This window comes from Astatotilapia calliptera, chromosome 7 (genome assembly GCF_964374335.1).
Source record: "Astatotilapia calliptera chromosome 7, fAstCal68.1, whole genome shotgun sequence".
NCBI lineage: Eukaryota > Metazoa > Chordata > Actinopteri > Cichliformes > Cichlidae > Astatotilapia > Astatotilapia calliptera.
This window is the reverse complement of record NC_137428.1, coordinates 15,231,555-15,255,961: the sequence shown is the minus strand read 5'-3', so window position 1 is coordinate 15,255,961 and position 24,407 is coordinate 15,231,555. Positions and strand designations below refer to the sequence as shown.

The 24,407-nt window shown below is 41.7% G+C and overlaps 1 protein-coding gene across 3 annotated transcripts; it reads left to right on the top strand.

Moving 5' to 3' along the window:
* Window positions 1-348: 348 nt before the first annotated feature.
* arsb (arylsulfatase B) lies at window positions 349-22,506 on the top strand. Of its 3 annotated transcripts, none has more exons than XM_080304140.1 (9): window positions 349-766; window positions 6,682-6,868; window positions 8,172-8,362; window positions 8,562-8,769; window positions 11,076-11,319; window positions 12,446-12,516; window positions 19,776-19,889; window positions 20,831-20,889; window positions 21,829-22,506. In XM_080304140.1, exons 1-9 carry the CDS (start codon window positions 500-502, stop codon window positions 21,943-21,945), a joined length of 1,458 nt encoding a protein of 485 aa, XP_080160266.1. In that variant the 5' UTR covers window positions 349-499; the 3' UTR covers window positions 21,946-22,506. The 3 variants fall into 3 exon arrangements, with proteins under 3 accessions (XP_080160266.1, XP_026028948.2, XP_080160265.1); XM_026173163.2 differs by having other exon boundaries at window positions 20,831-20,973; XM_080304139.1 differs by having other exon boundaries at window positions 20,831-22,506.
* The last annotated feature ends 1,901 nt before the right edge of the window (window positions 22,507-24,407 follow it).

Below are 24,407 nucleotides of genomic sequence, written 5' to 3'. Positions count from 1 at the left end.
ACTGCCAGTAATGTACTTATTTATACTTTACTTTGTATTTTCTAATGTAATTTAGTTTGACAAATTTATCAAAAGATTTCCATTATGCTCAGTTTTCTACACTGAAGTATTAAATTTGTGTATTTAATTTAATTTAATTTAATTTAATTTAATTTAATTTAATTTAATTTAATTTAATAGCGCTTTTAGAGCTTCGCTTTTAGAGCTTCGCTTATAGCGTCGGGCTTCCATACGTCACGTGCTTCGCAATGTTTTTCGATCATCTGATTGGCTGCTGCAGTCTCGGCAGTGCTTTTAATCTGTGGAACAGGGAAGTGAAAGTTAGCTGCAGTTCATTATTGATGTGTGTAATCATTACACTGACACCTCATTAGTTACATTAACTCGTGAACAGCTGGTGCTACTTTACTCTTTCTTGGTTAGCTAAACGCGGCTGTACCGACTTCCTGTTTGATTTCAACGGAAAAAAAACTGTCCCATTGAGGTGATAAATAAGAAGATGACTGAAGGTAATGGCAAGGTGGTTTACTGGATCATTGCCTCGACTTTCATAGTAAATTTAGCTCAAACTTTAGCGGCTCGGCAGCCTCACGTCGTGTTTATCCTGGCCGATGACTTCGGCTGGTACGATATCGGCTACCACGGCTCCGAGATCAGGACGCCAAACCTGGACAAGCTGTCGTCCAGAGGAGTCCGCCTGGAGAACTACTATGTGCAGCCTCTGTGCACCCCCTCCAGGAACCAGCTCATGACCGGGAGGTATCAGGTGAGAACACAGACTGGATATAAAGATAGGTTAAATACAGTCGATATTTCTTAATGACCAATAAGCCAAACAGTCCTGATCTGAACTTAATTCTTAATTTTTCTGACACAAATTACCGGTGTAAACGATCAATCATTTTAAGAGGTGTTAAGTGAATATGCTAAATAAATCAGTGAAATGGCTACAAACGCATACAGGGGAACAAAATAATGAATCTATTCCAATATTTTAGAATCGTTATTGTCACTTCATTCGACGAGTTGGAAAATATCACATTAGTTACTTGGTAGGCTTAAAAATAAATAAAAGACGGACATCTATATAGAGTCAGGTAATAAGTATTTGGACAGTGAGGCATTTTTTAATATTTTGTCCACAATTAAGCATATTTATGCAACATAATGCCATATTAGTGACGAGAGGAGCAAAAGCTTCAGGAGTGGTCAAATCAACAATCTGCTTTTCTAAAAAGACAGAATAAAGTGGCCAAGTTGGCAACACCCAAAGGTCTGAAGAAAAAAAAACACACACACAAAAATTACTAAAGTGGAGGATTACAGAATCTCTCCTGCTAAACTGAAGACAGGGAGACCACAACTGATGGTGGCTGCATTAAAGGCATAGCAAATGGTTGGTAACAAAGCTTCTCAAGGGAGAACAGTCATCATGGGAAGCCCCCAGCAGCCTAAGACCTATTGCAGCACAGCTATAAGGGGGGGTTAAAGTCAACTCCTTTAAAGGAAGCTTTTAAGCCTAATCTTAAAGTAGAGAGGCCGTCTGTCTCCTGAATCCTAAGTGGTAACTGGTTCCACAGAAGGAGGGACTGAGGAAAAGAGTTCCCATTCTACTTTTAATTATCAGAGAAACCACAAACCAGCAGTCTGAGAGCAAAGAGCTCTATTTGGGTGATATGGTACTATAAGGTGTTTAAGATAAGATGTGGCCTGATTATTCAAGACCTGTATGTGAGCAGAAGGATTTAGAATTGAATTCTGAATTTAACAGGGAGCCAGTAAAAAAATAACCCAATGTGGGAGAAATCTGCTCTTTCTTTCTAGTCCCTGTCAGGACTCTTGCTTCATCATTTTTGGATTAACTGAAGGCTCTTCATTGAGTTTTTATGACAGCCTGATTATAACGAATTATAATAGTTCACCCAAGAAGTAACACATTCACGAACTAGTGTCTTCAGCATCACTCTTAGATGGATGTATTTACGTGCATGAAAGCTGGTGCAACAACGGGACAATTATAAACAGTCACTGCTCCCCGAACCTCGAGTACATGTCGGTAAGATGCCGGCCTTTCTTTCTACCGAGAGAGCTAACAGTAGTGATCATCACGGCTGTGTACATTCCACCCGATGCCAACGTAAACACGGCGCTCTCTATCCTGCTGAACACCATTAACGAACAGCAGCGGGCCCACCCGGACGGTGTTCACATAATTGCAGGTGACTTTAATAAGGCCAACATAAAGACTGTACTCCCAAAGTTCTATCAGCATGTCAAATGTCCCACCAGAGGAGAAAACGCTCTAGATCATGTTTATTCCAACATCAAGCATGCATATAGAGCCATACCCCTCCCCCACCTCGGTCAGTCCGACCATCTCTCCCTCCTGCTCTCCCCAGCCTACACCCCCCTCAGGCGCAGTGCCAGGCCCACCACAAAGACTGTTACAACCTGGCTGGAAAATGCTCTCTCCAAACTACAGGACTGCTTCACAGAGACAGACTGGGACATATTTGAACACCAGGACCTAGAAACATTCACAGGATCAGCACTGGACTACATCAAGTTCTGTACTGCAAATGTGACAGTGGACAAAAGCATTCGGGTTTTCCCAAATCAAAAACCCTGGATGACCAGCGAGGTCCGCTCACTCCTCAAAGCCCGTGATGCCGCCTTCAGGTCAGGTGACAGAGCTCTGTACAGGGCTGCTCGAGTTGACCTGAAAAGGGGGATTAAAAAAGCCAAGTCAGACCATAAAAGGAACATCGAGTCCCACCTGTCCAGCAACAACACACGAGAGGTGTGGCAGGGAATGCAAGACATCATCAACCACAGAGGCAGTACTGCGAAAACATGTCTGTGAAGGTTCTCAGTCATCCAGGTCATCGTAGTCAAAGGAGCTTGCAAAGAAAAGCGTCTGGACTTCTTTAAGTTGCTTGAAGACGTTTCACCTCTCATCCGAGAAGCTTATTCAGTTCTAAGGTCAAATGGTGGAGAGTCCCAGATATAAACCTAGTGGGAGTGACCCCCCACAGAGGGACAAAAGGACCTCCTGATGATCCTCTAATCGCCTAAGCCAAGGTGGGAAACTGGGCGTGGGTCCCAATCAGCCAGAGTTTCGGGTGTGTTCATTGTGAAACCTGGCCCCACCTTATCATGCGAATTCCTGAGGTCAGATGGCCCAGGATGTGAGTGGGTGTTAAGGCGTCTGGGAAGGGATCTCAAAACTGGATTATGGCAGAGAGTTGGTGTCGTAAACCCCCGCCTCTGTTCAAAGATGGTCGCTCACAGTGGACATAGATGGCTTCTTTCACTCCTCTTTCAAACCATCTGTCCTCTCTGTCCAAAATGTGAACATTGGCATCCTCGAAAGAGTGTCCTTTATCCTTAAAATGCAGATGGACTGCTGAGTCTTGTCCTGTGGAGGTGGCTCTTCTGTGTTGTGCCATGCGCTTGTGAAGTGGCTGTTTGGTCTCTCCAATGTAGAGGTCTGAGCATTCCTCGCTGCACTGTACAGCATACACCACATTGTTACGTTTGTGTTTTGACGTTTTGTCTTTCGGGTGAACCAGTTTCTGTCTGAGCGTGTTGCTGGGTCTGAAATACACTGGGATGTCATGCTTGGAGAAAACTCTCCTGAGTTTCTCTGATACACCGGCTACATGGGGGATGACAATGTTGTTGCGTCTGTCCTTCTTATCCTCCCTCCCACTGAAGAAGCTTCTCGGATGAGAGGTGAAACGTCTTCAAGCAACTTAAAGAAATCCAGACGCTTTTCTTTGCAAGCTCCTTTGACTACTGCGAAAACAGAAAACCCGAGTGGGCAGCTGGCAGAGGAAATAAACAGCTTCTTCGCCCACTTTGAAACACCACAACAGCAACACTCATCTGCTTCAGCCCTGCTCCCATCCTCACCTGGTTCCTGCACCGCTCCACTCACTGTAACAGAGCACGATGTCAGACGTGTGCTCCTAGCAGTGAACCACAGGAAGGCGGCCGGTCCAGATCGAGTACCTGGCAAGGTACTAAGAGCATGCGCACACCAGCTCACCCTCATCTTCACCAGACTCTTCAACCTCTCACTGGATCAGGCAGCCATCCCATCCTGTCTAAAATCGGCCACAATCATCCCAGTGCCGAAGAAGTCTCCCATCTCCAGCCTGAATGATTACCGCCCTGTGGCCCTCACACCGGTAATCATGAAATGCTTTGAGAGACTAGTCCTTCAGCACATCAAGGATTACCTCCCCCCCCCAGAATTCGACCCCCACCAGTTTGCATACCGTGCAAACAGATCCACAGAAGACGCCATCGCCACAGCCCTCCACGCTGTGCTGAGTCACCTATAGCAGCGGCAAAGCTACGTCCGAATGCTCTTTGTGGACTACAGCTCAGCCTTTAATACAATCATCCCGGACATCCTCATCACCAAACTGGTCACTCTTGGCCTCCCTCCTCTCACGTGTGCCTGGATAAAGGATTTCCTCACAAACCGGCCCCAGACTGTAAGACTCGGCCCTCATCTCTCCTCCACTCGCACACTGAGCACCGGCTCCCCACAGGGCTGTGTGCTGAGCCCCCTCCTCTATTCTCTCTACACCCACGACTGCAGTTCGACCCACAACAGCACTCTCATCAAGTTTGCTGATGACACCACGGTAGTTGGACTCATCTCGAAGGGAGACGAGGCAGAGTACAGAGAGGAAGTCCTGAAGCTGGCAGCATGGTGTTCAGAAAACAATCTGGCACTGAACACTAAGAAAACCAAAGAGCTCATTGTTGACTTCAGGAGACACAGCACCGACTTGGCCCCCCCTCTACATCAACGGGGAGTGTGTGGAGAGGGTCCACACTTTCCGGTTCCTTGGTGTCCTCATCTTTGCTGACATCTCCTGGACAGGAAACATCTCAGCGGTCATCAAGAAGGCCCAACAGCGGCTGCACTTCCTGAGAGTCCTCAGGAAGTACAAGCTGAACTCCAACCTGCTGCTGACCTTCTACCGCTCGTCCATTGAGAGCCTGCTAACCTACTGCATCACGGTATGGTACGGCAGCTGCACCAAAGCAGATAGAGTGAGGCTTCAGAGTGTGGTCAAGACAGCACAAAAGATCATCGGCTGCCCTCTCCCCTCCCTGATGGACATTTATTCCTCCCGCTGCCTCAGCAGAGCAGCAAACATTATCAAGGACAGCTCCCACCCTGGCTTCAACATGTTCAGCCTGCTTCCCTCAGGGAAGTGCTACAGGTGCATCAACTATGTCCATATGTACATAGCGCTGCAGAACTGTACCCCCCCCCCCCCCCCCCCCCCAGCATGTTTACACTGAGTAGGAGATGCTCTGTATCTCATTGCCTTTATTGTCACTATACAGTTGTACATTCTATTCTGTTTTAATTTTAGAGAATATTGCGCAACTTAAAGAAAGTAGTCCTACATATTTTTTCAATATGGACATTGGAGGACAAATCCTGATCAAAATCACTCCAGGATTCCTCACAGTGTTACTGGTAATGCCGTCCAGAGTAAGTATCTGGTTAGATAACATGTCTCTAAGATTTTTAGAGTTTTATCTGCAGCAGGAAATTAGAGTTGATCCAGGTCTTTGTCTTTACCACATACTGCAGTTTACGTCATTGTTGTGTCATCTTCACGGATCGATAACAGGATATTTAATGAACAGATGATCAATTCTGTGGACAGAATCGAGATCAGGATGTGGGAGCCAGAAATCTGGCTAGGTTGTAGGTCACTCAGTGAAATGCAACTCAATTTACATATTTAAGTAATGTGTTGGTTTTTTTTTTTTTCTGGATTTTTGGTTGATACCGTTTCTCTCTAAATTGAAACTACCATAATAATTAGAAACTTGTGATTTATTTGTAAGTGAGCAAACTTACAAATTCAGCAGGGGATGAGATAATTATTTCCCCCACTGTAAACTTTAATGCAACCAGATGTGGGTTTTTTTTGTTTTTTGTTTTTTTTTAACCGCAGGAGTCATTCCCTGCTGGCCTTCATAAAGGCGTAAGCTGCACATCCACCCACAGCAAAAGTGGAAAGATCACCAAAGAATTTGCATCAGTAGCATGAAGAGTCACTGATGGAGGTCATTGTGATTCCAGCTAGCTAGCGAGCTAACACTCTTATGTCCGATGTTAACATCACATGTTTCGTTGCATTATTTGGTGTTTATGCATGTTAAATTGTCTTTCCTGTAAGGAACAATCCCCGTTATTATAACCAACACTTCTAAACAATAGTTAGATTTTCTTCTTTTTTTCTTTTTTTTTCTTGTGAAATTTGGTTAAGCCAATCACAGAGGACCCTTCCCTGCACGATGAGAACAGTCTTCCTACAGGCTCTACTTTGGATTTGTAAACTTTATTTTAATGGAGTCTTTCTAGGGAATTACTAATTATTATTATTATTATTATTATTATTATTATTATTATTATTATTATTATTATTATTATTATTATTATTATAATAATAATAATAGATGTTGATGGAAAGGAGAACAACAAGACAAAGTCAGGACATTTATTTTGAAACTTCTGTTTGAGTCATCGCCACCACAAAGGCTGTTGTTTTCCTCTTTTCTGTTTTTTAACGATTTTGTTCCCTTTTTACTAAATTGCAAATTTCTTCTTAACCGTTTGTGTTTGTCTTTAAACTTCAGATCCACACCGGTATGCAGCACCAGATCATCTGGCCCTGCCAGCCTTACTGCGTTCCTCTGGATGAGAAACTGCTGCCTCAGCTCATGAAGGAGGCGGGGTATGCCACACACATGGTCGGCAAGTGGCACCTGGGCATGTACATGAAGGACTGCCTGCCCACACGCCGTGGCTTTGACACGTACCTTGGTTTGTATAATGTGGAAGAAACACTTCACGGAGCACATTTTGCATGAATGCTACTCAGTAACAGCTCATGTGTTTATCTTTGTGTAAAATCATGCACATAGTAAGTGACGATTGCCTTAGTTACACGTCACCTTCATGATACATTTGAATCTTTTGCATTTGAACTAAAAATATTAGCTCGTGTATTAAAAGCGAAGTTACCTAACAGTTAATGCAAGGTTTTTGTTCACCCCAATCATTAATGCTGACACCTTAGGTGCTAAGGCCACATGCTAAAAACTGAAGAGGGCTTAGATGAAGATGTTTGACTTCACTGAAGAGGACACTGTTAAGTGAATAAATCCAGTTCTAAACATGCAGAGGACAAAAGCACCGTTTGGACTAGAGCATAACGCCTTAAGGGAGGACTGTTCTTGCGAAGGTTTAGCCATCTTGTTTTTTGAACAATTTTGTTGACAAATCAACACGTATACCTCTGCTGAGGAAACTTTCCTAACCGCTTGCTGCATTGCTCGCTGTGTGTCATGCCAAAGTCTGCAATTTCTTCACATGTGAAATGAGCTCCTCAGTAGCTGACCACAACTACAGCATTTTTATTGTAGCCTTTGTTTATCCCAGTAAGAGTCAAATTGAGAATTTAAGTCTTCTTGTTTTTTAAAGAGTGACATAAATTAAAAAAAACTGCGACTATTAAAAATGCTTCCCTATACTACTGGTCCAGAGGTCGAACAGTATTATAGACATTTTGCATTATTTTTAAATAACATTATGTATTTAATGATTTTTGTTTTTAATTTTTGAGCACATACAGTACTTTCCCATCTATATTTAAAGCCTAACAAAACTAGTGTCATTATTTATCTGGCATCTTGATCGTAGTCTCATAGATCACGTCCGTCTGTTCTCAAACTACCCAATATACACACACGTCTGAATGACACGTGCTATATAAACTGCCAGTACCAGAATTCTCATTATCTATGTGGTTTTTGGGAATCATTTCTGTCACATTCAGATCTTTACGAATGATAAAAATTCTGTGTCGTAGCAGACCTCAAAACAAACTGCGACATTACGTGTAAATTTTGCTAATAGTGTCTGTAATGGACAGTGAATATGTAGCTTACAGAGAAGAATAAATATGTAATAAATATTTAATATTCTTTGGTTTTTTGCCATCTCACTATATAAAGTGATATAATGAACATATAAAGAATAACAGGATAAATTACCATGCATGACTGTGCTTTCAATGTTTTTTAAAGCTGTTTTTAATGTATTGATTACCCGCTGTGTGCCACAGGTTACCTGACAGGTGGTGAGGATTACTTCACTCACTTCCGCTGTTATCAAAGCCGCTCGCTGAACCTGAGCCGCTGTGCGTTGGACCTTAGAGATGGGGAAGACGTCGCCACAGGATACGAAGGGGTCTATTCCACTGAGCTGCTGAGCCAGAGGGCCATCAGCATCATTGAGAGACACAACTCTCAAAAGGTGACACACAACATCTCATCACATACATTAACTGTGAAACTGCTGGCCTAACCAATTCGTAGAGTTAACCTTAGTTATCTTAATCATAATCCTAGATTTAACATGTATAGAAGGTTATCAGCTCAGACATCGGGGGGCATTTAACGTCTGTAATGACAACAGTGTGAATGTTCTGTCCCCGTTTCCCTCTATCTTTCAGCCACTCTTCATGTATGTGGCGCTGCAGGCGGTCCATGCACCCCTGCAGGTGCCAGAGCGCTACGTGACTCCCTACAGTTTTATCACAGACACCAATCGCAGGCTCTATGCCGGCATGGTGTCAGCTATGGATGAGGCGGTGGGCAACATCACCCTGGCTTTACAGAAAGTGGGACTCTGGAACAACACGGTCCTTGTGTTCTCAACTGGTATGAGTTTAATTATTAGTTGTTGTTGTTGTTGTTTTTGGTTTTTTAAACTGAGATACTAGATAAACCACTATTTGTTCTACAGTTGATGTTGTTTTTATTTATTTATTTATTTAGAAATTAATGCATTATATAGCTGAGCACTAATTAGAGCTGTGTCACAGTGCCGTCTATCTCTTCATGTAATCCCAAAATTGACTCCATGATGTTGAAATCAGTCTCCACGAGCTGAAAGAGATCTCAAATGTCCCAGATTTATTTATTTTAAGTTATCTTGGCTGACAGCTGTATTTCTGCGGATGCCCACTAGAGGGCGGTGTTTTGCCATGTTTGTTCAAACGTCACTGCCGGCTGATAGAAGTAAGGAAAACTTTTCTTAGCTCATGTCTTCGTGTAGAGCTCTACAGGCAACTCGCCGAGAAAAAGACAAAGGAAAAACATCTAATAAACCTTTGATGAAGAACGTAATGTGGCCAAGACGGGCCATAAACCACATCATTTAAACCTGTGCCTGCTCGCAGGTTTCCACACGTGGAACATCTAATGATTTGCATCTGAAGTAGGTAACTACGTTTGAGGGTTATTTTTAGGGGGTTTAGTGTTTTTAAAGGGTAATTAGAAGACAGGAACAATGCTGTGAAAGTAAAGTGTGAGCGTTTTTATGCCTGTGGTGGGCTACGGTAGGTGGCCTGTTTCATTGTTCCTTTACACATTTGGCTCGCTGTGATTCTGAGGATTGAGCCAACCATATGCTGGGCAGACACTGACTCTGCTGAGCTGAAGCAGTGGAAAAACTCAGAGTACTTCCTGCTTCTGTGTAAATGTGGTGCAGAGCTTATGTAATCTGTGATTTGACCAGATAAATGTTTAACTATAACTTACTGAAAGAAGGCTTATCAGTTGTTTGGTTAGTCACATTTCCAGCTCACACTTTGAATCCATCCTGGTCAAGCTGTTATCACTGACTAAGCTTAACAGGACAGAATTGGCAGAATTTGGTTTGGTTGGACTTTGAGTTTCCTTTATGATGACATTTTCTGTAAACTGACAGCCTCACTGGGAATTTACTGTAAGCAAATGAGCAACGAGGATGAAGGGACCTTTTGGGGGAGCTGGGAAAGACAGTTGGCCTGTAGAGAGGCGAAGCAGCTTGAAAAGACATTAAGAAGCAGACGGTCTCTTCCAAAAACCGTTCGGGAATCGACACAGACTACTTCCTGGACTTGGATGACACTTTGCCTGTGAAAGGGGAGCCTTGCCTGGATGTGACTGGTCAAGAGTATTTATACTGGATCGGCTTATTGGGATGATGACAGTCTAACCGCCTGTGTGTGCACTTGTGTAATGGTTGGATATTTTATAGGTGTATTTGTCAGACAGTGAGACAACATCGGCGTGTTGTTTTAATGTCTCAGCTGATCACTTGTTTTCAGCAATAGCAGCCCTGGGGAGTGCACTGACAGCTGCTTCATTGGTTGTTCAAACTGAAATCCTTCATCGCTTGGATGGATTGCTATTGAATTTTTACAGTCATATTACAGAGTACATGAATCCCTAATGACTTTAATGATGCTTTGACTTTAGCTCAGCACCACATGAAGTTTCCCAATAATTGCTGATCACTGGACTTTATGCAGTTTTATTAAAAAACAAAATTCATAGATTTGCAGTGAAATCTATAGAAGATTGTTCTTCACATGACTGTATGTCACACATCTGAAATTGACAACAACAAAATAAAACCCTGTGTAGCCCCCATAGAAAATTGGCACATTACATTGTGTCAGCTGTGAAACTTTGTAATGTTGCAGCTTGTTGATGCTGTTCATTTGCTATAAGGTTAAAGGCTACAGTTGCTGCTATAGTCACAGTTGACCTTATTGGCATACAGTGATCAGTGATTCAGCTCACTTGAATTAGGTAACATAAAGTGGAAGGATATCAGCTGACTGGATAAAATGTTATCAGGTGATAGGAGTTTCCTGTTGCTTGCCTTAAAAAAAAAAAAAAAGAAGAAGAAAGAAAACAACTTTATGCATTTGCTTAAAGAGTATTTGACTCATCAAAACCTGAGCACATATCGCTTAGATGGGTTTTCCACCTTTAAATTCATTTTCATGGTTTCCCACATGTCTGCTGGAAATATAAAATGTTTGGCTGATGTACAATCAACATTCAGAAACCGAATTTCCACAGAGTGACATTGGAACCTGAACATATATGAAATCCAGACTCTGGGAAATTTTGAACATTGTTTCAGTATCTACAAATGATCTTCATACCTTTTGCCCCTGTGTTTGTTTCAGATAATGGAGGTCAAACGCTGTCTGGTGGCAGCAACTGGCCTCTGCGAGGGAGAAAGTGGTCACTATGGGAAGGAGGAGTCCGAGGCGTTGGATTTGTTGCCAGCCCGTTACTGAAACAGCCGGGTACCGTGAACCGTGAGCTCATCCACATCTCCGACTGGCTGCCTACACTTGTCGGCCTGGCAGGAGGAAACACCACAGGTACGAAGCCGCTGGACGGCTTCGATGTGTGGAACGCGATCAGGTGAGCTGGGCCGTTTTTTTTACTGTCAAGATCTGTCACAGGACTTGAGGGGGAAGTTGGCTGTAGCCTGGAGGGTTTTTGTGAGTGATACCAGCTCTTAAGTTTGACAGCTTGCCCTCTCTTGGTGCCCCTTTCAGACCCTCCCCCACCCCCGCCCCATGCTCGCACTCTCCAGCTACCTCTGTCTTCTTCTCGTAGGAGCCCCTGCTTCTTCAATAAGCCCTTTGTTGCTGTGGCATTGAGAGCTCAAAGAGAGGGAAATTGCATCAGTCATTCTCACACAAATCTGTAGTCCATCCATCCCTCTGTTCTGCCCCCCCCAGCTTCGCTTCAGACTAAAAATTAAGCTGTCCTCCTGTTAGATCAGCTAATTTGTTTTGCTGCAAATCCTTTTATGTCAGGACATGCCTGAGATGATGCAATTTTGTTAAATGTAATATATTCAATTAAACGTCTGGATGACCTCTTGTGTTTTGGAGAACTTTGCAAAGAAGCTATTAGTAAATCGATAAGTCACACGGAGCAGCTTGCAGACCACAGATGTGCTTTCCATGTGAGGCGAGCTGTCACTGTGTCCCATTTGACTGACGCATTATATTTGTAAACTAAATGCGGACACAGTGAAAGAGGTGAAATTGAGGGCTACAGCAGAGCCCCGGCAGAAAATCGAGGCTTAGCCAGGACCGCAAACTACTACTCGCAGCCTCCACTTGACTCGATTGGCCGTTGCGTGTCAGCTGACCACCAGCTGCTGGCACGGCCGTGTGAGCAGCACTACAGAGCACAAAACGCTGCTTTCATTGTGTTTTAATTGGACGTCCCAGTTGCAGAAAACAGCAGCCCCGACAGCACGGCCTGGGAAGGGTAAACCAAACAAAGGCCCAGAACAGGGAAGCACCCAGTGAGAGAGTGAGACTTATTTCAGTTGTGTTATCAGTCAGTGTGGTCAGAGAAAGTGGTGCGTTTTCTCTGTGGTGGAGTGCGGTCAGCGCATATGACCGCCTGGTGAGCAACAGCCAGCTGCTTCAGATTTACAGATCCCGGTGGGTTTCACAGCACATGAGTCAGCGTGGTGTGTTGGTTGTGTGTTCTCTTATTGAAGTGCAACACTGCTTTTATCTTACAGCAAAGGGTTTGCCTCACCCAGACTGGAGCTGCTGCACAACATCGACCCTCTGTATTATGACATTGCTCCATGTAAGTTCACATTTCTTTTTTCCACTTTAACATTATTGGAAATCTTTTTTTCAGTATGTCTGAAAATTTTCTCAATTAATTCAAACTGCTGATTTCACAGAATGTCCATTGTTAAAGTCAATTATGCCTTTCCCTAAAGGTTGAGTGAGTATTTTTTTTTTAAGGTTATTTAATAGAAAATAGAAAATTATACTGGAAATATGGATTGATTTGTGTGTAATAATGTCTTCAACCATCTGATACATTGTCATGAACTTAGAATGAATCCATTGAAAATACATGAGTGGGCATTGCTTTGGGGAAGCTGCTAAACAGCTACATGTATGATGTCATAAATATCAGATAGCCCTGATATGATCAACTTGGAAACACTGTTTCGACTGTGAGCACAGAAGCTCCACCTACCTGTTGTTTATTAAAGCTTTTGTTTATGAGGGTGCAGCTAATCACAATAGTGCTGGTTTAAAGGACTGGTGGGATGACCCCACTGGTGGGAAATGACCCCAAGAAGAAAATCTTCAGTGAAGCTAAATTGAATGTATATGATTCATTAAAAAAAAAAAATAGAAAGTATAAACTGACCATCACTGCTTATTCAGTTCGGTGTCTCCAGGTAGGTGGAGTCTATCCCAGCTGTCATAGCGTGAGGTCAGGGTACACCCTGGACTGGTCGCCAGTCCATCAAAGGGCTAACACATCGTATAATTGTCTTTGGGCTGTGGGAGAGAATACCCTGAGACAGGCAAGCCCCGCAGAGAAAGGTCCCAGCTGACCAGTGGATGTGACTATTTTGAGCTTTTAATTATTCAAAACTATTTTGGTAGAGCTAATGAAAAAAGATACAGATCTAGAAATGAGTTTCCAAAGATCCATGTAACTCTTTATAATACAATAATTATGTTAAATTATTTTCTTTTCTGCACAGTGCAGATAATTAAAACATTATGCAGATTAGTTACATTCACTTGCATTTAAAAAAAAAAAAAAAATAGTAATTAAGAGAAGTGATGGGCCCTGTGACGAACTGGTGACAGGTCTGGTGCTACCCAACCTCTTGCCCTATAACAGCTAGAGTATAGGTTGCTCGCCAGCGACCCTGAATTGAATAAGCAGTAAAGAACGATGGAGGGCTGACCTGTTATTGCAATAAATGTGACAGGTAATCATGATATGGATTTTAGCTGTTCTTAAGCGGCGCTGCTGTAAATCAGTCTGCTCGTCCTGTGCAGGGTCATGGGTATCTGGAGTGTACTCACATTGGGTCAAAGGTGGACTGCAGGCTGCCTGGCAGATCATCTGTTTATCACACACTGCAGGCAGTTTAGTGTCACGGCTAAGCCTAACCTGCATGCTTGTGTACTGAGGATGAAACTCACACAGGCAAGCTTAAACACTCTTAGTCATAATTCACATGCCAGTGAAGGTTTAAGATGATGAAAACCTCATGCACTGACCTCCTCCTCCTCTGTGTGCTTGCAGTGTAGGATATGTTCTCCTTTTCTTACTAACAATGTAATTCTGCTGTGTTTTCTCATTAAGCCTGTATGAAAGGATCATTGTTTGAGCTTAGACCTTAGAATAGAGTCTTATATAACATTTGAATAAAGCAAAAAGAGTGTTTGAAATTGTTAGGTTTGTAAAGAGTGTTTGGAATCTTAGTTAAAATGAGCTGAATCCAGAGAATTTTATCAGATTTTTTTTCCCCTCACTGTTTCGTATATAACAGATATTTTGTTTTCTTCTGAGGAATGCTGATAACACGGGGGTGAAACTCTAATCATTCACTGTTGACACTGTAATCAGTCGCCAGGGAGGAAATCTGAGAAAGCTGATGTTAGAGGGCAGGGCGGGTGTTCGCTCTTTAACCTCTGATTGTAGGGAGGTTTTACAGGAAATCTGCTATGGGACTGCTTTTTTGGACTCATCCTTGTCTAAACCACTTAATATTTAGTGGACCAAACCGCTTCCATCTCTGGGGAGGTAGCAGGGCAGTTATCTGGGGCCGTGCTTTCTGACTTTTGGGGCGGATACTACACCTCAGTTACACATTTAAAAATAGTAAAGGTCCAAGGGGACTGAAATGGTAAAAAAAAAAAAAAATCCTGCTTATATAGCACCTTTTTAACCTTGGTGGTTTTTCCAAAATGCTCTAAAGTGTTTCTCCTACAGCATTTTTAAAGCAGCAGAGACCTACAAGATGCCGTCCTGCCATAGGGAGCTACTTTTGGTTTAGTTTCTTGCCCAAGGACACGCAGACGTGTGGAGGAACTGCAACCTGAGCCACCAACCTTGCTATTAGTGGACAGCACACTCTACCAACTGAGCCTTGGTTGCTCTCTGTTTCTTTTTTTGCAAACTTTTTTGGGACTGAAAAGCTTCACAGATGTATCAGACAGATATTAATATGTTGATCAAACATATGTGAAACAAACAGTAGTCTTATGTATTAGGGGCTTTTCAAAATATTATCTGGATTTCTTTAAACAGCAGTCCTTTAGAGTTTGTACAAGTCACGCTCCTTCCCGAGTCCATATTCAACAATGAACGTCAGCCTGCTTTAATATGAGATTTTCAGTGTTCGACGTCAATCCGTATTTCAAGTCAGCTAAGCACTGCACAGATCTGGGCTTAATTTCAGGTTTAAGGGCAACCTTTGGTGTTCACTGGTGGGATCATGTTCACTTATCTACATTAGCGACTCTCTAGTGGGTGGGTTGGACCAGGCCTCAATGCTCACTAGTGAGTCCCTGTTTGTTCCGTTCTCTGTCAAGATGATGCAAGTGCGGAAATAATGTTGAGTTACGGGCCCCGGGGAGGCCAATCCATGATGTGTGTGTGTGCATGTGTATTTCCAGGTATGCTTTTACTGTATTGCCAGTTTATCTGCTATCAATGTCACGCTGAAAAGAAGCCATTGTGAATCAGGTACTTTGGAGATGGTATTGCACAATGGATGAAAATCTGACGGTACTTTTCTTCGTTCGAAAGTCCTTCATTTTTCTTCCTAAAAACCACTGAATGAAATGCAGCCCAAAACCATGAAAGAGCCTCAACCATGTGTTACAGATGAGCATATAAACTCACGGGCCTCTACTGTCGACGTCTACTGACTGAAATTAGAATTCATGATCCCATAAGACCCGTTGGCACTGATTTTCAGTCCACTTCTTGTGTGTTTGGCATCCCCAGTCTTCTCTCTCTGCTTGCCTTCCTTAAGAATGGCTTTTTGACAACCATCTTTCCATAGAGACCATTTCTGATAAGGCTTCAGTGAACAGTAGATGGGTGAATTAATGACAGATGCTTTGCTCTGGTCCTGTGTTAGGTATCTGTGTTGTTTTTTTTTCTTGTTTCTTAAAACTGTGTACAGCAGATGAACAATATCTGAAAGTCATGTCCATAAAGCCTGATTCTTATAATTTTGTCCTACTTGTCTTTTCCTCAAATTGTTTTAAAGGAACACTGCACACCATGGCAGGTTTGGCAGGTTTTTGTCAGTTAATGCCTGTCAAACTGTTTGATCTTTGGCATTTTTCTTAGATTCAACTTAAGTAGTGAAAGCAAACTGTTTTTGTGACAGGCTGACAGTAACACAGTGCTGAAAGAGCCAATTAAAAATTGGTTCTTTGCTAAGTTGTCTGTTGCATGTTCATACAATACTGATTTATTCCTCGAGTTAGATGTCTTTTTCATCCTTGACTGATAGGTCGGTGTTAGGTATGCAGGTTAGGCTTAGACGTGACACTAAACCGCCTGCAGTGTGTTTCTAAAATGGCAGTGTACAGGATTAGACTGAAAATGAGTTAAAAAGCAGACCGTGTCCCAAGAAAACATCTAAGAGTTTGGAGAACTTTTGCTCAAGATAACTATCAAGGACCAAATTAGGTCCTTGGAAGCCAGATATAAAGAAATAAAGGATGGCTCAGGACTTTTACAAAGTACAGTATGTTCTGTCTTTAATGATGTGTAGTAGACATCAAAAATGAGGAACAAAACAATATTAGCATCCATCAGCAGTTCTTTAGGGGCAACCGTGGGCTCAGATTAACTGGTTGCTGATGTCTTTGGTGGGCTGTTTATTGCTGAGCAGGGAGTATACTTTGAGTTTATCAGGGCCTCTTGTACTGAACTAGAGTAACAAAAGTTTAAAGTTGCTGATTGTCAAACCAAAACAAGCTTAAAGACACAAAAACAATCATTGAAAAAATGTAATGTGAAAGCTGTAATAGTTGGTTGCACCAAGCTGAGAGGAAGAAAACCAAATACAAATATTGGTAAATGAAGCTTTAACTTAATAAAATCCCTCATTCGCAAACCTGTTTAAACGAATAATTCCAGAAAATCCAAACAGTGATTTATTGTCTGTTTTGAAACAGGCTGTTTGTACAGCTTCAGCCAGTGTTGCTCAAATTACCCTCAAAGTTTACTGGTGGTCATTAACATTTAAATCATTGGCTTGATAAGGAAAGCACTGCTTTACAAGCTTTCAACCTCATGTTTTATGTTTGAAAGTTTATTGTCGGCCACCGCTTTGACACCCACCCTCCCTTCCAGGCTGAAATTCTTCTCTTTTTTCCCCTTTTTCTTCTTTCCTATTATAACCCAGCCCCTCTTTGAGACCTCCCTCTCCTTTCTCCTTCTCCTCTTCTCTCCTTTTCCTTCTCCTCTTCATGCTTTTTTTTTTTTTTTTTTTTTTTTTTTTTTTTTCACTCCTTTCAAGTCTCTTTTTCAAAATCTTCTTTGCTGTCGCTTTGTGAGTAAAAGGATTGTGGCTAAATGGGCCACAGAGGGGTCCCTGAACTTCTCACTTGCTGAGAGAACGATTCCTGGACTTCACCCAAGCCTTAAATCACTCCTCAGCTCTCCCTCTAGAAACTTCTCTTGCTCACTCGGGGTCTCTTCCCACTGTTCCTCCCTCCCTCCCTTCCTCCTGTTTGTATGTCATCCTGCTGTGGATCCAGATGAGTGCAGCCTCCTTTGTCCTGCAAAGAATGAATGTAAGAAATGGACATGTGTACACTGCGGGCAATCTGTTGGGGTTTGAGGTTTCAGTCCCTTTTTAAGAATGGAAGAAGAAGCTCGTGCGCAGCATAATTAATCAAGCCTGTCAATCATTAATCACCTGCTTACATAACTGTGTTCACACCTGAATCTGAACACCCCATTCTTACGCAACCATGTGAGCGATGCTGATCTGAAATGAGCTGAGCAGCTTAGCTCTGCATTTGGAAGTGTTTGAGATACCCACACGTCATTCGCACAACGATCAGCAAAGAATTCATTGTCGAAGCTTTTGTCATGTGGTCGCAAAAAAGCTGAGATCGGAAATGTTTTAATTCCCTCACTCATGTTGCTGCGGCGGGATCGGCTCTATTAAACAAGCCCCGATGGGGAACTTTGGCTTTGTGTGGGTGCGGATTTCTCTTTATGTGAAGAATGTTGAGGACATGCTTGTTTTTGACAGCGTTAGGAGGCTGAAATGACTTGGTTGTACTTGACTGTCTAACCAGGACCATATTGTTGGGGTCAACAGCGGTATGAACCTGAGAAGGCCAGATCTCCTGTGTTTGAAGGTGCGGAGATGTGTACTCACTCCTGGGAGACATTTTCCATAAGGGTTAGAAATACACAGTGTTGGGCAAGTTACTTTGAAAGGGTAATTGATTAGTTACTACTTCAAAAAAAGAGTTACAAGATTCTAAAAGTAATTAATTACTTGAAAAGTAACTATTGCGTTACTTTAAAAAAAAATGTTTACCCCTCTGGGCTCCAGGGTATAATTGGCTATTTTTGACTACTTTTGATGTGTCCTCTACATTTCACCTTTAAAAACTATTTACTTTGTCTTGTTTGGTATCATTGTTTTCAGCACAACCTCACGTGCCTGAATTTACAGTTATGTTTTCATTTTGGCATACTGTATTAACACAATTGATCTAAAATCGGACAAAAAACGTAAAATCAGAGTAGAAAAAGTTGTTTTTTAATGTAACAACCACAAACATGTTTATTGAATCATATTTCATAACTTTAAATGCAAATATAAATTGTCAATTTTAAAATCATATGCACAAGTTTTGCAAACAAAGTTATTTGCAGCCATTTACCTTTTACCCCCCTTTTTTTTTTTTCTCTTTTTTTTTAAAATAACCATTTCAAACTATTTACAGAACAATCAGCTGTTCTGCATTCAATAAGATGCCGCACAGATTATTTGTGCCACTACAAAAAAATAATTTCTGTCCACTATAAAGGAGAACATCACAGCCTGATACCTGGAGACAGCAGTCACCTCATTATTCTGACACACAAAACTATCCACAACACTACACACTCCAAACACGCTAAACGTCACAAATCTCTCATTGTTTTGCCCCTTTAGCTCCAGGTGTTGTGCCAAAAAGTGATCGTCTACCAGAAAGTGATTGCCGTCCGCGGGAGCGCGCGCAGCTGTTTAAAGCTGTAGCGCCCGGATTACTTACAGCTACTTCCGTGTAACTGATATAAGGTGCAGTAAGCTGAACACAGCTTCAACCGTCTGTTTGTTGAAAAATAGTAACGCGACCGCATTTTCTTGTTAGTAACCGTAACGGCGTTGAAACGATAGGAATAGTAATTAGTTTAACCCGTTACTGAAAAAAGTAACACCATTAGTAACGCCGTTACTTGTAACGCCGTTATTCCCATCACTGGAAGTTGCAGATATTTCTACACCATCAAAAGGAAGATCGGTTATTTACTTTGGCCCTATGAAACTGATAAAAGTGTGCTCATTGGTAACTGCGACCCTTGTTTCTGTCTTTGTGTCTGCACAACTGCACTAACAGCACATTATTCATTATATTTGGCAAACATGGAGGAATGGTGCTGAGTCGACCACATTACCACCGTATCTGTCAAATTCCTCCAGGCCCAAAGTTCTGTGTGTTTGCAGAAATGTATACATTTAAAAAAACAACTTTTGTTCTCGAACAGGAGGGATTTTCGTGGGGTTTGTTTATTTAAACTGTTCTATTTCACTGCAGATTTTGCAGCACAAGAGTCTGTTATTAGTACATTTATTTTCACACCCTTCACCTGATGCCAACTGTGATTGTCAAGTATGCTGATGCCAGTCCACCTTCTCATTTGGTTTCCAATCCACAGAAGGCGCTTTGTATCCAGGGGTGGACTAATATCATCTTAATCAGCGAACTGTAGTTTTTAAGATGGATGGTTTCTTTGAATCAGCTCTGTCCTCTGTCCTCCTCTGTCTACAGGTCCTGGCAGGCAGCGCGAGTTAACTTTGGCTCAGGTGGCCAACTCCGGCTTCAATGTGTCCATTCACGCAGCCATTCGATCTTCAAAGTGGAAGCTACTGACTGGGTACCCAGGTCAGTATCTTCTGTCACTTCTAATGTCATATTTAGTCTAAGTGGGACGTAGAATATGAAACACAGTAATGCACAGGAAGACATTCATTTCTTATCTTTATTTTTTTTAAAAAGGAAAAAAGAACTTAATACAATCAAACACTCCATCCCAAGTAAAAGTCCAACGTCATAAAGTAGCAATACATGAAGTAAAGTTTGGTAGTAGCAAATATTTGAATATATCTTATGTAAAACGGTAAAGTTGTTGTTGTCAGAGCTGACAGCATGTCCTCATTGTGCAGGAGGAAAATAGTTCTCTCTTCCTTCATTTTTGAGACCCAGAGACCATCTTTTATCTTCAGTCTGTGGTCTGGTCAATGAGCCAAAGTGCCATTAGCCGTGGCCCTGCCCACTGGGTACCACTTGGCCCATTACATTGTGATCACACTGTGGAAAATGTATATTTATATGGGGGGGGGGGGGGTAAAAATGTATTCTGGGTCTTGGAGGATTTATTTATTTAGTTTTTTTTTAAATTATTGTTCTAATACCAATACTAAGTGATCGATCTAACCAGTAAGAAGCAAGTTGCCTTATGGCTCAGTCATACTAGAGTAAAAAGATGGCAGCCTTGTTGCCACTAGGAAAAGCAGTGGTTGCCTGGTCATTTTTATTTATTTAAATTATTATTCTTTTTTTTTTTTCTGTCTGATCTTAAGTGGACCGGACCAGTGAAACTCCCCTTTCTGTCAGTAAAGAAGTTTAACTACACATTTAATTCCTGAGATATTCTAATATAAGAAAAGTGCAATTTTAGCAGTGCGTCTCAGTTTTTGCACATGATAAAATTCATCTATAATAAGTAGGGCAGGAAAAAAGAACAAACAAGCTGAACAGAAAATGCAGATGGGGTTTTCTTCCCTTCTTAACAATACTGCTAATGTCCTTTTTGTTATCCCCAGGATGTGACGTTTGGTTCCCCCGACCTGACGGCAACACCTCCGACTCAAGCTCCTCTCAGGTAGATCAGCTGAAGCCTGTCATGCTGTTTAACATTGAAAAGGATCCAGAAGAGAGAAATGAGGTGTCTGCTCAGTTCCCCAAGGTAGTCAAGCATCTCCTCTGTAGACTAGAGCACCACCAAAAAAGTGCTCAGCCCATAAACTTTCCTGACGATGACCCTAGATGTGACCCAGGCCCCACTGGAGCCTGGGGGCCCTGGGCTTAGGCGGATATTACCGATATTGTAGTGTTTTGTTTACTGTGAATTACAACAGTAGGAATTTTCCTTTGTGGGGAAAGGTGAAGTTTTACAACAATTTTTGTTTGTTTTTAAAAGAGAACAGCCAATACCAAAGAATTCAGAAAGTCATTAACAGCAGCACCTTCACTCTGCCTTACATAAATCTGGTTACAGCGGATTAGTTTAAATGAATCAACACCGCTAATTGTCCCATAAAAGCAAAGGCTGAGGAGGGTGGATGGCAGCAATCTTTCACTCCAGACACTTTAATTCATTTGGAAGCCTAATGTTTAGCCCCAACCATCCTTGCTGGAAAACTCAAAAACCAGTTTTATTTGTTATCTATCATCCACCTGGGCCTTACTCAGAGATTCTTATCTGCTCTCTCAGACGTTTTATCTTAGGCTGTATCAGGTTAGGGCTGGATCAAGTGACCCTGAATCCTCTCTTAGTTACTCTGCAACAGGTCTAGGCTGCTGGGGGCCCCTGATGGACTGAGTGTTTCTTTTTCACTCACCGTGTGTTTATAAATCACTAGTTATTATTAATCTGTCTATCTTCACCAGTGAATCTTCGTCAGATCACGACCGGTTGAGGTATATAAGTGCATAGTGTTGTCTCTGAGGGGAGCTACACTATACATTTGCATGTCTAGAATCTGAGCAGGAGAAACTAATTTCTTTCATATACGCATCCTCTTTGACCTTTGACCCCTAGGTGTTTGACCTTCCACTGAAAGCAGCATGCAGACTAGAGCAGGAAATGCTTCCTGCTGAGAGCAGGCGGCCGCTGTCCGAATGTGGGCCGCGACCCTTAACCTGCCCTGCATGTTGATTGACAGCTGAGCACAACAAACAACAATACTGCTGCTACAGAAAAACAGAGCCGTAGACCTATTTGTCATTAAGGAGTCAATGATGCTCGTGTTTTGTTTGTCACATTTCCCAGACTTGTCACTATAGAAACCAAAGCTGCAATGCTGTTTGCTCTCAGCTCCTTGCTCCATGTGACGTTTAACATATATCTTGCACTGTTACCCACTCAAATCTGTCCTTTAAATGTGAAGGATATGCCAATACGTTTATGCAAAGTTGTGAGGGTTTGAACTCGTGTTTCAGTTTAAATGGTTTGTTTTGAAATGTTCTTTTGTTACGCTAAAAGCAAATCAGTGGATTGATTTTTGTTTTGTAATTTGTAATAAGGAAATGGATACCTTGGCTTCCTTAATTTATAATTATTAATATTTGTTCCATAAATACCAGCACCACAAAAAGTCTGTATGAAGTATATTATCTTTATTAACATGTTTCCAAATCCTGGTCGGTGTGCCTAAATATGTGACATCACTTTTTTGTAAGTAAAAAGTACTTGGAATAAAAGAGTATAGTGTTTTGAGATTAATCTTTTACTGTGTTGCACAGTATAAAGCTGATTGAGAGTAAAGTATATTTTAAAACACTGTAAATCTCTTTTCTATCTGTTTTAATACACTCAGTTTACTTCAATATCATCTCTTTAAAGCACAAAACTGATCATAATTCAAAAGTGTTACATTGACTTTCTCAGCGTCTTCACTTGTCTGTGGTCCAAAGTAAGTCCTACTTAGTTAAACTGAATTTTGATGCTTAATTGATGAGTGGCCTTTGAGATTTTTTTTAGGGCAAATTTCACTAAATTATTTATTAAATAACAGTCAGCCCAGATGGCATGCCCATGTCCACTGCCAATTTCTTACTTAAATTTTTAAAACCTACTCTACATTTTTGTCTTCTAAGTTATTTATTTGGTGTCTAAGTCTGTCATGGTACCACATGCTAAAGTAAAATGGCATTTGTGGCAGTTAAATGGAGTTCAAACTGGGATTTTGGTAACAGCAAATACCATAGTACCACATGATTATTTTATGTTTCTGAGAAAGTGCTTCTTACTTTGCTGAGGCTGTAAATTTGTCACTTTGTCAGTTTACTCTACAATCAAAACTCTGCGTTTCAGTATGATGGGATAGTCTATTTAATTAGACGTTACTAGTGTTTGCAATTCATGTAAAACCAGGGCCTGTAAGTTTCTCAGCTCGACTGCAGACCACTTTTGCACTTCTCATGCCCCGTTTGTGGTGAAGTGCCCCTCCTGACAGGCTGCTCAGTCTTCCCCTACGTGTCATTATGATCAGGGTGCCCCTGCGGTGTCACAGCTCGTCTCCTCCTCATAGTTTTCAAAGTGGTTTTGGTGTGTCTTTCGCACTTAATTCTGCACTTTGACTCAACACCGTGAGTGTCGAGCACAGTCTTCAGCTCTGATGTGCCTCCGCTGTATCAACACTGCGATTCGCTGACTCTGATGTCACCCCACGTTGTTGTTTTTTCAGCTGCAATGACAAAGCTATGTGTGGCTCCAGAGAGATGCCCCTGAAAGATATGACAGTGTAAAGATATGATATCCCAGTGTTGGGCTCAGATGTTTTTCCAGTGAGCACATGTGGGATGCATACAAAAAAGCAGGCTGCCACCCTTGATTCCTTTCTGGTATGTTCACAAGATGAGACTGAAGGTCTCACAGTCAAGTGGGACGAGAATTCCAAACAAGATTGTCTGTCTGTGCCGCCAGCCTGTGAAAACAGATTAAAATCATACTGACCAGTGCAGTCAGGAATGTGTTGAACCTTGAGCCTCGAAGAGGGGAAACCCAACGGCTTATCGCACCTAATTAAAAACTGCTATGTAGATATTTTGTACCGTATGTTGTTGAGGGTCGCAAAGGTGTTTGTGTGGGATATCGATGAAATTTTAACAACTTTACATAAATAAAATGATCACATTACATCAGCAAACAGTGGACTTTGAAAAACATCACACTTAATGTAATTTATATACACATTAACAGCTCTGTTGGGCTTTACCTAGCATTAGCACTGGGGTGCTCTCAGCTAAATGCTAACACATTGCTTTAACAAGCTAACATTTGCTCATTAGCTTCCTGCCAATGAACTTTTGGGACCACAGTCTTGTTTTTATTTTTATTTTTTAAAGCTATCGGTTTACTTTTATTATGTGGCTTAAGATGGTTTTGTATTGTTCTGGTTTTATTGTATCTTTTCCTACCTCGGTCAACGAAATTTACTGACATTCAAAGAAAAACTTGCGCATTAACCCTCTGTAGGACCTACAGCCATTTTTCATCCACAGCGTTTTTTAATATTAGGCCATTTTCACTGTGTTGAATAGAATATAGCCAAACCTTCCAACCCTTTTTTTTTTTTCTTTTTTCTTTAGAATTGCCGTCTCCGTTTATTAGATTAG

Excerpts from the sequence above, each read along its gene's own strand:
- arsb (XM_080304139.1), top strand. The coding sequence starts at position 500 with ATGACTGAAGGTAATGGCAAGGTGGTTTACTGGATCATTGCCTCGACT. Across the intron at positions 8,363-8,561 it reads AGAGACACAACTCTCAAAAG|CCACTCTTCATGTATGTGGC; the intron begins GTGACACACAAC and ends TCTATCTTTCAG. Across the intron at positions 8,770-11,075 it reads GGTCCTTGTGTTCTCAACTG|ATAATGGAGGTCAAACGCTG; the intron begins GTATGAGTTTAA and ends TGTTTGTTTCAG.